Source organism: Mesoplodon densirostris, chromosome 1 (assembly GCF_025265405.1).
Source record: "Mesoplodon densirostris isolate mMesDen1 chromosome 1, mMesDen1 primary haplotype, whole genome shotgun sequence".
Lineage (NCBI taxonomy): Eukaryota > Metazoa > Chordata > Mammalia > Artiodactyla > Ziphiidae > Mesoplodon > Mesoplodon densirostris.
Genome location: NC_082661.1, coordinates 48,828,950 through 48,845,723, shown reverse-complemented (window position 1 = coordinate 48,845,723; position 16,774 = coordinate 48,828,950). Strand labels below are relative to the sequence as shown.

At 50.5% G+C, this 16,774-nt stretch overlaps 1 protein-coding gene across 1 annotated transcript in view; it reads left to right on the top strand.

Annotated features, from left to right (window-relative positions):
* Positions 1-16,774, top strand: part of WDFY4 (WDFY family member 4) — a 260,571-nt gene that overhangs the window by 224,641 nt on the left and 19,156 nt on the right. The window contains exons 49-53 of the mRNA XM_060078451.1: positions 105-224; positions 2,146-2,263; positions 4,581-4,690; positions 13,292-13,445; positions 15,805-15,896. Coding sequence (XP_059934434.1) covers positions 105-224; positions 2,146-2,263; positions 4,581-4,690; positions 13,292-13,445; positions 15,805-15,896 — 594 coding nt within the window. The remainder of the gene's footprint in view (positions 1-104; positions 225-2,145; positions 2,264-4,580; positions 4,691-13,291; positions 13,446-15,804; positions 15,897-16,774) is intronic.

Here is a 16,774-nt window from a genome sequence, read left to right as displayed (position 1 = left end):
CCTACACGATGCGGTTTCCTGTGCAAGCCTGGGAGTTAGACCCCCATGCCCCTCAGGAGGAGGCCAACTGTGTTGGGTTTATCCCCTCTTTGACTCTTCTGCAGAAAAGGGACATGAGCAATTTCGAGTATCTCATGCACCTCAACACCCTGGCTGGGAGGACCTACAACGACTACATGCAGTATCCAGTGTTTCCCTGGGTCCTGGCTGACTATACCTCACAGGTACGTGTTCACGTGGATGCTATGCAGTGTCCTGTGGCTTTCTGACCCTGACAACCAGAGCACCCGAAGTCACACAGAACCTCTGAGACACGGTTCAGTCCACTTGGGTCTGAGGGCTGCTCTGGTCTCAGCCCCTCACCTGGGAAGAGGCCTTTGGAGTCTGGCTGCCTGGTTTCCTGTCCCAGCCCCACTTGGGGGATGATCCACATGACTAGGACAGTAGTTAACATGCGCCCCCAAGGACTTCCTGGCTCACTCGCTACCATGAAGGCAAGAGATACTTATCTGCTGAGATACTGCCATGGACCAACACCAGTCCATCAAGTGAAGAGGGCCATGAAATGTGTTCCTAGAACCAACATGTAGAGAGAGAGAGAGGGAGGGAGGGTGAGAGAGAAGAAGAGAGAGCAAGAGAGAGACAGAGATACACAGACCCAGCGAGAACAAACTCCTCTCCCGTTTTTGACTTCAGTAACTGAGATGATGGTACGTGGACATCACCCCAGATCTAGACCGGGACATGTAGCCATAAGGGAGGTCAGTGGGAACACCAGATCATCTGCTGTTCTGACCTCTGTCCCAGGACCTCAGCAGGCAGGGGAGCGAGGAGCAGGAAAGCTGACACAGCTGGACCGAGGTGATGTCACTAGGGGGGTGAGCAGGGTATGGAGCAGTGTCCTGACCACCTAGGATCTGGACATCAGGAGGTGTGTTGGGCTGTGTATGTACAGGGCAGAAGGTGTCTGGGTCCTGGTTCAGATCAGCCTAGCCAGTCCTGCCTCGAGCTGTTTAGATGGCTGACCCCCAGAATTTGGAAAAGGGACCTCAGTTTTTTGTGAGCTCCCATCCGCACTGAAGACACTTACCACAGCAGACCTTTTCTCACCAGCCACATGTTGCTTCTTATTGCACTGGTGATCGTCTGAGGCCCAGGTATTTCAAAAACGAAACTTGCCAATCCCAGCTTCAACTCACATGTTGCTAAGTGGTGGGTCACCAGCCCCTTTTATTTAACCCATACCCTGTATTAAAATTTGGATTACTTAACAGTGTTCAGAAATTGGGAGATTTCTCCTAAAAAGCTGGTTTTCCAATATCTTTTGGCGAATCCAGAGATCTGGCAACTATGAAGCCCCATTCTGCCCTGGCAAAGTCAGCTGTAGCTGAGTGTGGGTCTCCACAGTGCCATGACTCACGGGGGTCTCAGGAGTGCCTGCTTCCCTGCCGCCCGCACCTGGCTGTGGCAGGTGAGGGATGGTGGCAGACCCTGCCTCCCCAGAACTGTGGTGATTCACTGCTAGTGGAAAGGAGGAAGGGTGTAAAGAAACACCTCCTTCTATAAAGACATGCAATCCCCAAGGACACCCAGCCCTGAAAACTCTTCAGGGCTCCACTGTTGTGTATTCCAAGGGTAGGGGAAGGGTCACCATTACTGCTTTCATCACCCGGAAGGGAGTGTGCCTTCAGAAACACGAGGCCCTTGCTCTCCTTTCCTCCCCAAACGGATGACTTCTAAATTCCTAGAAAATCAGTGTGATTCTAAGCAAGAACCCTGAACTATGGAAGCAAACTGCTCTGTGAGGGCAGGAGCCAAGTGTCCATTGACAACAGGAATTCTTTTGAAAGTCTCTTGGGTAACTGGTGGCTATGTTCTGATTTGGGTCAACTTGGAACAGTTCAGAGTGAACTCAATCTTCCCCTCCTCTCATTTTCTGTCTCTCCCTTATTAAGTCTTTGTGGATCACTGGTTGTGGGGCCATAAAACCCTACCAGGCCTGCTAATCACCAGAGGAGGGGGTCAGGCCAAACGGCAGTGAACCAATAAAGAGAACCATAAAACTAAAGAGCGTGGCTCCAGCAGTCTCGCTGGGGCACAAGAGGGTCCAGGGGAGTTAACTCCAGTTGCACATCTGCCTTCTAGACATTGAACTTGATGAATCCCAAGACTTTCCGGGATCTTTCGAAGCCCATGGGGGCTCAGACCAAGGAAAGGAAGCTGAAATTCATCCAGAGGTTTAAAGAAGTTGAGAAGACTGAAGGTGGGTAGATCCCAGCTTGACTTTTTTCTGCAATGCTCTTCATCTGAATGCCTTGCAGTGAGAGTTTATAACAATTTGGGTGTCATCTAGCCTAGAGACAATTACGTTTGGATAGAGAGCCCTTGAATTCAGTGGTCTGCACCCCGGCTGCATGTGAGAATCACCTGGGGAGCTTGTTAAAAATACTGATGTCTAGGCCTCACCTCTAGAAATTCTGATTTGAATAAGTCCACGGTGGGGTGCAGCCTGAGTGATTCCAACATGAAATCAGGACTGAGAACTATGGTGCTAAGAGCTAACACCTCCATTCCCAGAGGCAGGCAAAGGCAAGGAAGTGACATCCATTCAGCACTTTCTGTATGCCAGGTGCAGGCCAGCCTGCATTCATACACACAATGGTCCTTTTTATTTTTTATTTTATTTATTTATTTTTTTTGCGGTATGTGGGCCTCTCACTGTTGTGGCCTCTCCCATTGCGGAGCACGGGCTCCAGATGCACAGGCTCAACGGCCATGGCTCACGGGCCCAGCCGCTCCGTGGCATGCAGGATCTTCCCAGACCGGGGCACAACCCCGTGTCCCCTGCATCGGCAGGCGGACTCTCAACCACTGCGCCACCAGGGAAGCCCACAATGGTCCTTTTTAAAGAGAAGGAAATTGGAACTCAGTTTAAGCAACTCACTCAAGGTTATAGCCTCTAAATGGCAGATCCTGCATTTGTCTGGCTCTAGAGCCTAGTTCCCAAATGCTGTTCGTCTGCACATCCCCTTTACATTTTTTTTTGCCACCTTCACATGCCAGCTGTCCTCTTAGTGCCTTACTGGTTTTCTTTAGGTCTATTCCCTTCTTAAGCTTCAATGGATGTATTTTAAAGAGAAAATTTTCTATCATATATTTGATGTCCGCTATATTGGTTTTCTCAAACACTTTGAAATAAACATAGCACTACTACAATAAGGAACATCCAGCTGCGAACCATGAAAGCTAACCTCAGGGACCAGAGGTGGCACACTTCAGAAGGCTCACTCGGCCCCGAGGCCCTGCCTTTGGTGAGTGGGTTCTCAGCAGGCTGAGGAGCTCCTCTGCATCCCACACCACCCTGGAGGCCCCTGGCCCCTGCCCAGGATCCCCACTGTGTGCATGGCTGGCACTCAGACTTGCTGGGGGAGATGGGAGGAGATGGGAGGGGTGGGCAGGCCCTCCTTGCCCTGCTTAACTCCTCCTGAGGCTAAAGTTCAACCTATATGACCCATCTCAGTCCCCCCCACCTGCCCCCAGGTGCTGTTCCTCTGGCTCCACCAGGCACTGCTGGATCCTTCCCAGAGAGGCAGGCCAGAGGAGCATCAGCTCTCCCCAGCTGTGTCCCAGGCAGGGCCCACTTTGGTACCATTCTCTCCCATACTAACCTGGGTGTGCATTGGAGTCACACATTGAGTTTGGGCCCTTGCACAAGTACATCCAGCAACCTCCCAGACACCTCTGATTTAGAGAACTCCCACAGCACCGGGAGGGCTGAGGGCCGGGTGCGGCACTGCGGCGGGATGGCAGAGCCGACGTTTGGAGGAGCCCGTGCCGCCAGCCAGCTCTGCCACTCGCTGGCCATGGAAGCGAGTCTCCGACTTGCTCTGGCTTCTTCACTGGTGAAACGAGGATAATGAATAGCTCTGACTCATAGGGTGGCTGTGTGGACGCAGGGAGGGTGTGACGGAGGACACACAGCACGCACGAAGTCCACGAGTAGCAGCATCGCGATTGTTCTCTGCTGGAATGGCCCGGCCAGAGCACTGTCTCTGCCTCAGCATTCCAGCTCCGTCGTACCCTGGATGGAGCAAAACGGGGAAGGCTATGCCTCTGCCATCCAGGCCCCTCTGGGAATGAGGATACCTGAGTTCTCACTCATCCGGGTGTGTCCCTGCATTAACAAGCCCCCCTTTCTCACACAGGGACTTTTATTCTAAAAGAGGCCGGGAGAGAGGGCTGCTGATGGGACTGTAGGCACCTGAGGGCTCCCTAGGTGCCCTGAGTCAGGAGAGCAGAGTTCTGCCTCTCCATGGATCCTCAGCACAGCCGCCTCATAGCCTGGCTCTGCCACCGTCCTGAGGGCAGACCCCTGGGGGCTTGGCCAATGCAACTGAGGGTCTCGAATGTGCTTTTCACCCCTGGTGACAATTTGGCTGTTGGCCAGAACACCTAGGCTCCAGTACCTGCAGGAGCTCTCTTAAGCAGGGCTCACGTTGGCTGTTCTCGAGATAGCCTGCGTGTCTCCCGCCTGCCCCACAGGTGGGGACGCCACCCCAGGCATGTCCTTTTCATTGTAGGAGACATGACCGTCCAGTGCCACTACTGCACTCACTACTCCTCGGCCATCATTGTTGCCTCCTACCTGGTCCGGATGCCTCCCTTCACCCAGGCCTTCTGCTCTCTGCAGGTGAGCTTCCCCGCTCCCCTACACACACACACACGCACGCACGCACGCACACGCGCGCGTACGCGCACGCACTTGCGCACACACACAAAGCTGTCTCCCAAAGATTAAGAGCTAGGCTTGGATGAGGCAGGGACCCCCGCTGCTAGAAATCCAGTCTTGAGCCAGCGATTCCCACTTGACCCTGGCTCCAGGATTCCGGGCCATCCAGCCGAGGCAAGCTGCTCTTCACAGGTAAACCTGCATGTCTGCCCAACAGTCTTGCAAACAGGCTTTAAAAAATAAGGAATGTGATATGAGGAAAAAAATACTTAACATAAATAGGTTTCAGTGGAAAAGGAAAAACAGGAAGCTTGATGACTTCCTTGAAGGTAGGTGGTCAAAACCTAGAAAAATAAGCACAAAGAAGGAAGAATGAAAAGAATATCACTTGTGACATCAGAATGCATAAAGCTATGCTAAGTACAAGGCTGAAGGCTTAAAAGTACAAACAAAATATTTTAATACTGAAGTGAACAGCTAAACTAGAGAAAGAAACTAACCAATTTGCCTACCCATAAACTAACTGACCATCATGCCAGCTTAGGGTTGCCAGATTTCACAAATAAAAATACAGGATGCCCAGGTAAATTTGAATTTCAGATAAACAGTGATTTATACTAAAAAGTTATTTGTTTATCTGAAATTCAAATTTACCTGGGCATCCTGTGTTTTGTCTGGCAGCCCAATACAAGGTGAAAGTCAGCGAGTCTGACCCTGAGTGGGTGGTGGTGTCCAAGGCACATGGGATTGCTAGGACAGAGTCCCTCCTGGGAGGCTGATAAGTTTTTTTCTCTCTTCTCCCCTGACTGTATCACTGTAATCTTGCTTCGAGGTTATTCAGGGGCACAGGTTTTAACTAGGGAGAGCCGTTGGGTAGCCCAGCTGCCGACAGCTGGCTCAGGCAACTCCAAAGCGAGCACAGCACGGGGCCCAAGTTTAGGGCCTGTTTCGATTGAGGCCTTGCAAGGTTCCTGTGGAGAGGAAGGCATGACCACAGTGGGTTAACAGGCTGCTGAACTTGCAGGGACTCACTCTGACAGCCAAGCGTCACCAAAGGAAGAACATGAGTGTCCCAGGAATTGTGTATTTTGGTCTGACTTCACCAGCAAGGTCACTCCTTATGGTCACTCAGATGACCTTGACCCCAACACCAAAGGCCATTCTGGGTCAGCACTGAAGCCATCTCCTAAGCCCTGGGCAGGAACGGGTAGGCAAGGTCAAGGTGCTGTCTCTAATTAGGAGCAAAATCCCTCCCGTTTTCTGATTCTTGGTGCAGTCCTCTCTCTCCTTGAAGGCATTCTATAACCCCTGTCCCTGGAAATTCACTCAGAAATAACAAGTGTGCTTCCCCGGAGCCTTTCTCAGGCAACAAGCATTTTAAGTGAGTTTGGTTTGGAGAACAAACGGCCCCTGAGCTGTACCCCATGCCCGGAATCTCGTCCAGCTGTTCCTCATCAGTCCACAAGAAGTGACAATCCCGCTGACGATGATGGTGATGCCTCCCGTGATGGCTTCCTATCCAGGGAGTTCCGGTCGCTTTAAAAGTTTTCCCTTGCCCCTTCAGTCTCACGAATTATAGCCCCATCTCTACCTGTTACTAAGGTTCCTCTCTGTTACGAACAAGGAGGCCGACTGAAATAGAAACCGCGAACTGTGAGATTTACATCCCAGCTCTACCACTTAATAGACACAAAGTGTTCTGCACGTTATTTTACTCTGGAAATGAGGGTTAATTATACACATCTCACCGGGCCGTTGAAATTAAAGGAGGACATGTGGGTAAAGCCCCTAGCTCAGGGCTGATGCTGCGAAGGTGATCAGTCATTGTTCTTCCCTCCTTCCTCCCGCCGTCAGTCAGATCTCTTCTGAGCAGGCTTGAACTGCTGCAAGCTGCTCCTCTTTGGTTTAAAGTAATTCAAGACAGTCTGGACTGCCTCAAAGCATTCCAAATGGCATGAGCCAGATGAAACAGGTGTGCTGCAAACCTACTGGGTTAAGGCCACTTTGAAGCTAGTCACAATGGGTTGGAGCTTTTCTTAGCCAGGTTGGTCCAATGGTGACCAGCCCAAACTGGTTTGAGATAGTTTAAACCAGTGTGAGATGGTCAAAGGCACTTTTATCTTCTTTTATGTATCACAAATGCAGTCATATTAGCTTGAGTTCTTTTGACTACCTTGCTGAAGTCTGATGCGACTCCTGGTTTTTCTGGGTTCAAATCTATCAGTGGCACATTGGTTCATCTGAGTTGAAATCTCCACGGTGCTTCTGAATTGGTTTTGCCGTCCTACTTTTAACTGCCTCTTCTAGTGGGTCACAACTGGTCCAAGCCTTTGGAATGAGCAGAAGAACCAACCGTCTTCTGCTTTTCCCTTAGCATAAAAGATGAATTTTAGTCTCAGGGGAATGTGTACAACAGTTAAATCTGGGAGGAATATGCTTGCCTCCCCTTTGGGAGTCCTGGGGCCTGTGCAGACCTCCTTAGGAACATTCTGGCATCTTCCTGGAGTCAGGCTTTTCCCTCCATCCCACTCTGCCTCCTCGGAGGCAGACTCGTTTCTTCTCAAGAGACCTTTGCTTCACCCCTGTGTGGTGACAAGGAAAGGAGCCTCACTACATTCTCAGCAGCCCAAGACTTCCAGCCCCCAACCCCAGCGTGGATCATGGGGTGGAGAAGAATAGGAAAGGTGGAGAGGTGCAGAAACCAGGCAGCGAGGCCTTTCTCACTTATCTGAGAGCAGGGACGTGCGAATGTCCAGTATTTCCAGAGCTGGTGTACCTATAAGAGTCAGCACAAGGAAGTGCATGCTCTTCCGTTCTGTGTTAAACAAACTCTGCCTCTTGGCTATTATGTGACTAATCCAGAGTGACATGCTCACTCCACGGCTCAGCTGGGATGGCTTTGGTGTGGAGAGATGGTGCCTGTGGGTTCACCCCGTGTGGTCTGAACGCGGGTACAGCCTTCTTTGGGCTGTGGCCTGTCCACAGGGCACGGTGCAGAGGGGCGTGGGCAGCCTAAGAATTGCAGTGTGACATATTCCAATTCCTAGGTATAAGGTTTCCTTTATTCTCTTCACATTTAAATCTTATAAGGCTGGTCTTAGAACTGATGTCTACCCCTACTGTTGCTGTGTTTGTTTTTCTGCCTCAAATCTGTTATTACAATGATAGCCTCTTACAATCCAGAAAATGTGGTATACAGACAGTGTGACCTGAGCAGGTGGCACATGCAGGCAGTGTGACCCGGGCACAGGTCGGTTATGTGCTCTGTTATCCCCATCCCTTGGGGTGTGAGACCACTGTCTGCCGAGCTGGGGGCTTGCCTCCCAGGATGCTGTGATTCTCAGGAATCTCGCCTACTGGGAGCCAGTGTCTGTGAGCCTTCAGTCAGTTGAGCAACAGGAGGCCACAGCAGGCTGGGGCCACGGCCCAGGGCCCTGTTTCCACCCTGGCAAGAGCACCAGTTGCTCTCAGGCCTGAGCTGGGACCCAGCCTAGGCGGGGCAGAGCAAGGCAGCCAGCGCCCCAGCGAGGGCACAGTTCCGCTGCTGCTGTGTTGAATAAGAAACTGAAATCAAGTGCTGTGTTAAGTCACAGCCCGTGTGAAGTCAGCTGTTACCAGCAGTGGGGAAGGGTTTTCTGCACCGCTTGAGGTGAGACAGCTGGTTTTGTGTAAGACATATATGCCAACTGCAGAGAGAAGCAAGGGCCGTGGGCAGCACTTGGCCCACCACAGGCCATCCACTTAGGGGCTCCGTGGGTGCCAGCCCCGCATGGAGTTGTGTCCTTAATAAAGGTGTAACTGTTATTACACTGACTCAAGGGGGAGTGTTCGAAAAGGCACATGACAGAGTTGGCAGACCTGGCACAAAGTCCTGGCGCTAGAACCTTCTCACTGGTGGTGTTGAATACCCGAGCCTCTGTTCCTCCTCCTTTGACCCCTGACTCAGTGGGTGATGAGGGCTAAGTGAGACTCAGCGCTGAGATCCAGCATGAGAACTATTTGCTGTTGCCCTGCGCTCCATAGGTGTGCACGCTCCTCCCTTCAGCATAGGCAGCGCCTTTTTCAAAAGGCCACATCCTACAGGAAGGAAAGCTAACGGCTACTTGGGGTCAGCCCGCCCTCAGTGGAGAGAGAGCAAGACAGACAAGGCAGCTGAACTGGTGCATCAGCTTCCCAAATCCACGTCGGACCGGCAGCTCGCTGAGGGGGACGCCCGAGCCCGAGGAAGCCCGCACTGGCCCCTTTACTTCCTTGGTGGTGGTATTGCCTCAAAACTGCCCTGAAGAACCTAGGGGTAAGATGGGAATAAAGACACAGACCTACTAGAGCATGGACTTGAGGATATGGGGAGGGGGGAGGGTAAGCTGGGACAAAGTGAGAGTGGCATGGACACACATACACTACCAAACGTAAAATAGACAGCTAGTGGGAAGCAGCCGCATAGCACAGGGAGATCAGCTCGGTGTTTTGTGACCACCTAGAGGGGTGGGATAGGGAGGGTGGGAGGGAGACGCAAGAGTGAGGGGATATGGGGATATATGTATATGTATAGTTGATTCACTTTGTTATACAGCAGAAACTAACACACCATTGTAAAGCAATTATACTCCAATAAAGATGTTAAAAAAATAAAACCTGCCCTGACGACCCAAAGGCTACTTCCCTCCTGCTCCGTCCCAGGACCCTGCCCCTCCTCACTTCCCCTCATACCTCCCTTCTACTTCTAATAACTTCCACATCCTTCTTTTTCTTCTTTTGAGCCCATAGTTACCTTCCCCATGCACGCTGAGATCAGGGCCGGCCAAGCCTAGGGTCGCTCCCGAGGTCCTGGTCTGCGAAGGGGAGGGAGGCACCAGCTGGGCTCCTTCGGTACCTCTTCCCGTGTGCCCGGCTCCAGCTGAGACATCACACACACGCACGCTCTCCCACACTCTCTCCCTCACATGCGCACACTCTCACACACATCACAGTGTTCACACCCACAACAGTCATCCAAAGTTTGCAGAGGAGGGCATGGGACATTAAAGGGACTAAGAGACTTCCCGGAGTCCACGCTACCAGTGGCGCTGAAATGCCCTCCCAAGTCCTCTTGGTTTTAAAGCTATGATGCTCTCTACTCGCCCTGCACGCTGCCTCTTTGATGGACAAGCGACAGCCGCTTAGGTCAACTGATGTACTGACGGGGTCCTGTAAGTGAATTATTTACGTGGGATACTTTTAAATTACTGGAAAGGATATGAGAAGGGGTCATCAGGCTGCTCATAAAACCAGTCACGTTATTTAGGTGTGGTGGTGGGTTGATTTGGGTCAGTCCCACTGAAGGAAGAATAGACTTTCTAGCACATGTTATCAAAACATCTGTGTTAAGTGTCCTGGGGCACATGCAGTTACTGGACTTGCTGTGGGTGTGGGTCAAGAACTGAATTTTTTTTTCAACATAGTTTCCCTCCCCTGTTGGAGAGGGGTTTAAGAGTGTTACCACTGAAATGCCTATCCAGGGACACAGGTGCACATAGACTCTGTGTCCTCTTGCAAAAGGAATAACACCTTCAATATAGAAACTCCTTTCAAGGTGTTACCAGTTTTAATCAATGCACCATAATCCATGAACTTTACTCTGATTTTAACTCCTGTCAATGTTCAGCAACAGTCCTTGTTGGCCACTTCTTCCCTCATTATTTTGCTTTTAATTTTGATTCACCTCTTAGTAAAACTGAGCACCTCTTAAAGGATTTTGAGGAAAGATATCTAGGATTATATTATTTATGAGCCCTTCAATATTCAGAATATCTTTCTGGTGTCTTTACATATGAGTGATGTCAGCTGGGCGTAAAATCTGAAGACTGTTACCTTTTGCTTCAGAAACCTCCAGACTTAGCTGCCTTGTCTTTTGGCTTTAGTATCACCTGGGAAAAGTCTTCTGCCAGTAAGAGGTAGCTCTTTTGTTGATAATAGTGGCCTTGCTACTACTTTTTTCGGTCTGTTTGGATACCTGTAGGATTCATTATTCTTGATATTCAAGAGTATCGGCGGAATCGATTTAGAAGCAGATCTTGGCCCAGTAATTCTCTCTGGTCACTTCGTTTCCATCCAACCTCTAGACCTAGTTTTGTTGTTGCTTTATTTCGTTTCAGACTTTCCTTATGGAGATACTCTGTAAACCTCGATTGTGCTTCTCTGCCTCACTCCTTCTCTCCCTTTCTTTTCTTCTATCATCTCTTCCTTTCCTCCTTCCTTCCCTTCCTGAGAATCAAGTCCTGGTGGGATTTCTTGCTGGCAGCCACCAGAGTTTGTGTCAACCCACAGACTTACAATACGAGTTACAAAGCAGCTCCACGTTTCCTTCCAGGGAATTTGGCATTTCTTTTGTATTGCAGAAGTGAGCAAACCCATTAATTTTGAAACAAATGTATGCAAATACATTTATTAATATAGGAAATAGGAAAATCAGTTATTGCTTCCTTTATAAATAATACAGGCTTAAGTTTTAAATATATTACTTTTGCTAAAATGTATTAGACAGCTGTGAAAAAAATAACATTTTTCTTTGTGGTAATATCTTTAACCAGATTTGTAGCACTAACAATATTTCCTATGTATATATTATTTTTATTTAATACAGGTAATCTTTTTATTACCAAATCATATTGTTTCTCAGGAGATTACCATCAGCACTCATAAAAGCTGCAAAAGGAAAACAGGACGACGAGAAGGCATCAATCTCCCGCAGATGTAAGGCGAGGGCTGCAGATTAAATATGCAAAGCTCCTAATACATTTCGATGAGCGACTTGTTAGGGGCAGATTTATTTGGAATCACTCCCCCCTCATTTAGTTTCCATTTCAATTTGAATCTCATGGTGGGTGTCATCCCCTAATTTTAACCAAGAGCAAAGCCATCTTGGAGAAAAGCCACATCTTTAAGCTGACCAAGAACTGTGTTTGGTTGCAAACCCAGGGGTTACTGTGTTTCTTGGTGTCCCTGACCCTGTGCAGAGAATGACTCATGGGTTTCACTGGATCCTCACATCTGACTCAGAAAATTGACCAGCCTGCCAGGATGCCCCGGTGTGGCCTCCCTCAGGTGTGTGGCAGGTTCTTCCTTCTCAGAAAGAGCTGAGTCCCCTTGGCCACACATAGCAGGTCATATGCCCCAGGTCCAGGATTCCCCCCAGTAACCGGCATAACGGCAAAGCATGCCCTTTGGAGTTGCATCCATGGGTTTTGAACTCAGCTCTGCCATTCATTTCTTTTTGAAAAATTAATAAACTTTGAGAAGCCTCAGTGTTCTGGCCTGCAAAATGGAAATACCAATTCCTTCCTGATGCACCGTCTGTGAGGACAAAGAGAGAGCATCTCTGCATGTGTAAAGTGCTAGCGTATTCTTTACCCTTCATCCGCTGCTGCCGATGGGAAACCTTGGGCCCCTGAAGATTGAAGGGAGCTGGTGGGGCAGAGGAGGGCGCTGGCATTCTGGGTTCTCGGCCTTTGTTCTTGGGGCCACATGTGCACTCTGCAGCGGGTGGCAGAAAGAAGGCAAGTTCTGGCTGTACAAGAAAGGCCCAGTTTCTATGGGGACAAGTGAACTATTGAATTCCAGGGAAGAGGTGTCCCTTGGGCATCCCTAAACCTAAGCAGACAGACCCATATCCCAGTTTCAGAAACTCTTTTCTGAAGTCCCTCTGCCCACAGCATCTTCACTTCTCCAACTGGCACCTCTCTGCCTCCTCCCAACCCTCAAGATCACCTGATGAATGAGGGTAGCGTCAACTGAAGAGATTTGACAATTCAGACGAGAGGAGCAGAGAATCCAAGGAAAGACTTTGCCTTAAGTCTAAATTGGTCCAATCCCAGTTGCCAAGCTCGGGACTGCATCGAGCCACCTGTGGAAATGGGCCTTGGAAACAAGGCTGGCCTTGGTGGGTGCTGCATGCAGCACCATATGCCTCCAGTTCTCCATCCTCAGACCTGTTCTTGCTTGTCAAGGCTGCTATGTTATATGCCACCAGGGCTCTGACCTGACCTGCTTTCCTTACAAGGTCTTGCCTTCTGCTCAGAACATTGACGTTTTCTCTGTCACTAGGCTTGCAGATTCACCAGGGGTCGACTTCTCCAGGAAATTTTCCCACACGTAGAATGTCTGACCCACTCCTTGTCCTATAGCTGGTCCTTTGTATCCTGTCTTTATGCCTGATTCAGAGCCGACCCTCGGCAAATGTGGGAGATGGTCAGATGCATGACTGTGGTTTCCTGTCTCTGATCTGAACTCCAATTTTCAAACTGGGAAAACATTGCTCCCTTTATCACAGTGGATCATGCATCCTCCGTGGAAGCTCCTGTTGTAGGGTTCCAGAGAGTGGTTGAGGGAATAGATGCCTGAAGAAACCATCACATGCATGCATGGACTGACTCATGCATGTGTGTGTGTGGGTGAACGAAAGGTTCTAACGGTGAAACCCTTGCCTCGGGGACAGAGTGGACGAAGGGGGCCCACACTAGGGATGCCTGTGCACCCCAAGTTCTCACCGCATGCAGCTGATCATGTCGCCCCTTTTCTGCTTAGGGTGGAAGCTTTGATGTGGCAGATAGAATGTTCCACAGCATGAAGAAAGCATGGGAGTCAGCCTCCAGAGAGAACATGAGTGACGTCAGGGAGCTGACCCCAGAGTTCTTCTACCTGCCCGAGTTTCTGACCAACTGCAACGCCTTGGAGTTTGGTGAGTGGAGCTGGGGAGAGGCTGCAGGGGCCAGGCAGCTCGTGGGTCATGACATCAGTGTCTTTGCCGAGCAACTAAACACACAGGCCCTCACCAGACCGATAACGGTGGGCAGATTGCCGTGAGGCCTCCACTGGGTGGCGGCACCTGACAAGGAGGTGGGAGCTGAGGTAGGACATAGCCCCAGGGCTGCAGGACCACCAAGCCACTGGTCCTACCCATGACCTCCTGCCGAGAGTCCCCAGGCCTCAGTCTGCAGTGAGGCAGCAAGCAGGGGGCAGGAGCCCTCGCTGATAGCCAGGCCTGGCCCTGCCCTGCTGTGTACCTCAGGCGAACCCCGGCCCCTCTCCGCCCCATTTTCCTCCAAGTCCCACAAATGGGTTAGCCTGGGCCCTATGAGCAGGACCCAGAGATCCTGCACCTCCCAGCACAGACTGCTAGGGTGTCCATGGCAGTGGTATGGGCACCCTTGGTGGTTCCTTCTCTTTCCTGCCCTCCAGGCCCCACTCCAGGGTGAGCCATGCTTTTTTACCTATTGCTTTAGAGGAGGGACAAAAATTTCAGGAAGCCCCAGTGGGCAGGCCCCCTGGTGACTACATGTACCTTGGGAGCCTCCACTGTAAACATCAGGGTGACTTGTGGAGGGGGTGTGTGGTCAGAACCCCCAGCAGGGCGTGCGGGATGGACTCACCCACCCTGAGGAGGGCACTCGTGAACCAGTGCCAGCAGACACCTGGTGCCCCAGAGCTCCCCTTCCTCAGGGCCCTCCTTCTTCCTCCAAACAGCACATGTGGGCCTGCACCTTGAGCCAGACCAGGTGCGGGCCCAGGGGAGCACAAGTGAGGAGATCCAGCCCCTGACTCAAGCACCCACCTCTTGTGCAGTGGTCTGCAGACTGAATACCAGTGGAGCATTCAAAACATGCCCAGGCCCAGGCCTGTCGAGTCTGAGCCCGTGGAACTTGGTGGCCTCGGCAGTGTTCAGATTCTCAGATGCTTCACGTGCATCAGGGATGAGAACCTGACAAATGTAAAGGGCAGTTCCCATAAGATGTGATGAGGTCCATGAAAGGAGTAAATCAGGGGCGGTGGAAGCTGAGAGGAGGGGTCCCAGCCGACCTGAGGTGAGGGGGCCGCTGGAGGGAGGGCACTAGCCCTCCTTAGAGGTGGAGGCCGGCTCTCTGCCAAACGGGAGGTGCTCAGCAGCAGAAATGACCTGCACAACAGAGACCACGTGTCCTCAGGGAAGTCAGGAAACCAAGTGGCTATTAAGCACCTACTGCATTCAGGCACTTTTTGGACACTGAGGATTTAAGTTGGGTGTCCTGGGGCGGATTGCCCTGAAGGTGTTTATATTCTGTGTGGGGACAGGGGTAGGAGATAGAAAGTATAGACAAAGAAATAAGCTAAATACTCTTCAATGCTGAGAAGTTCTATAAGGAAAGAAAGTAGGAAAATGGTGTGAGGTGACTTAGAGACCGTGTGTTACTGTGGTCCCCAGGAAGGAGCTGCCTGAGGAGGTGACAGGTGAGCTGAGACTGAATGATAAGAAGGGCCAGGCCAGTCCTGCAGGCCAGAGAGGGAGGACGTTTTCACCCCAGTTGCACCATGAGGGCTCTGGAGGGTTTCAGCAAGGCTATAGTTTGTGTTTACTGAGCAACCATCATATTCATGGAACTATTCTAAGCATGTTATGTGTATTTTCTCTTCTAATCCTTGTACCAGCCCGGGAGGTAATGGGTAGGAAAGTGACTCCCCAAGAGGTTAAGCAACTTGCTCAAGGTTGTGTGGCTAATGGGGAAGAGAGAGACTCGGGCTTGAAGCCAGGCTCCTCTTCTTGGTGTCTGTGGAAGGTCCCTCCGAAAACCTCCTATCTTAACTTTAAAGTGGAGAGAAAATGCATAAATTATAGAGTTGCGTGAAGAGTCAATAAGACAACGCGTGCCAAGCACCTAGCATAGTGCCCTGGCATAGCGGTAGGTGCTCAAAATACGATGGCTTTCATTGTTACTGCAATTACCTCCTTACTTAGCACCGTGTAAAGAGCACCTGGATGAAAAGGCATAGACTAGAGGGGAGGAAGACACACAGACGATGATGACACAACAATCATTTTATGCACGGGCACTACCTGGAAGCAAGTAGGGTCTTATGGAAGCCTGAAGGGGTGGAAGGCTTAGAACCCCAGTAGGAATATTCCAGGCAGAAAGGGTGGGGTCACTCCCCACAGAGGAGGCAGGGAGCAGTGTTGTCTATGCAAGAATCGTAGTACTAGACAGCTCAGTGTTTACACCCCTTGGTTCCTAGCCCAGTTTGGGCTCCCATTTATCCAAAGCCTTGCTCTTTCTCACCCCATTCAGGCTGCATGCAGGACGGGACAGCACTGGGGGACGTGCACCTACCTCCCTGGGCTGATGGGGACCCACGGAAATTCATCAGCCTGCATAGACAAGTGAGTTGGGCGGGGTCATGGCAGAGTCCCTGGGGTCCTGAATGAGGACCTCAGGGTGCCCTCAGTGTTCATTGAGACTTTCTGCCCGAGTGGATGGCTGTGATAAGCACTTCTGAGGCTCTTATGTCTGGAGGGCCCAGAGAAACAGCTGGGCCCCGTGCCCCGGGTTGGCAGGAGAAGGCTTGGGTTCTGGGCTCTTTTAAGAGCTCCATTAGGCTTTGCCCTTGTGCCAATTTGTTGTGGGACTCATGGGGGAAGCAAATTCAGATTCTTGTTGGATGGAGGGCAAGTCAGTGCCCTTAGCCAACTCTACACATAGGGCCAAGCCCTGGGCCATGTTGCCCAGTATAGGTCAGCGGGCTGGAGGCTCCAAGGGGCTCCCACTGGCCAAAAGATTTGCCAGGACTGGGGAAGACTTGACTTATTATGCAGAAAGGCTGATTTGGGTAGAGGCCAGAGGCCATTTGGGGACACATATCCTGGATCGAATACCTGAGTTAGCATAAACACATGACAATATGTTCAACATCATTAGTCATCAGGGAAACATACACTAAAACCACGAGATGCTACTACACATTCACAAGTATGGCTCAAATTTAAAGTACTGCTAAAACCAACAGTTAGGCAAGGATGTGGAGCAAGCAGAATTCATCCTGCATAGCTGATGGGGAAAAAATGGTATAGCCACTTTGGAAAAGAGCTTGGTAATTTCTTATGAAGTTGAAGATGCTTTTGCCATATTGCCCAGCAATTCCACTTGTAGGTGTTTACTCAAGAGAAATGGAAACTTGTCCACAGAAAGATGTGTACATAAATATTCATCAGTTTTATTTATACTAGTCAAAAAGAAAAAACAACGCAAATGTCTATCACTG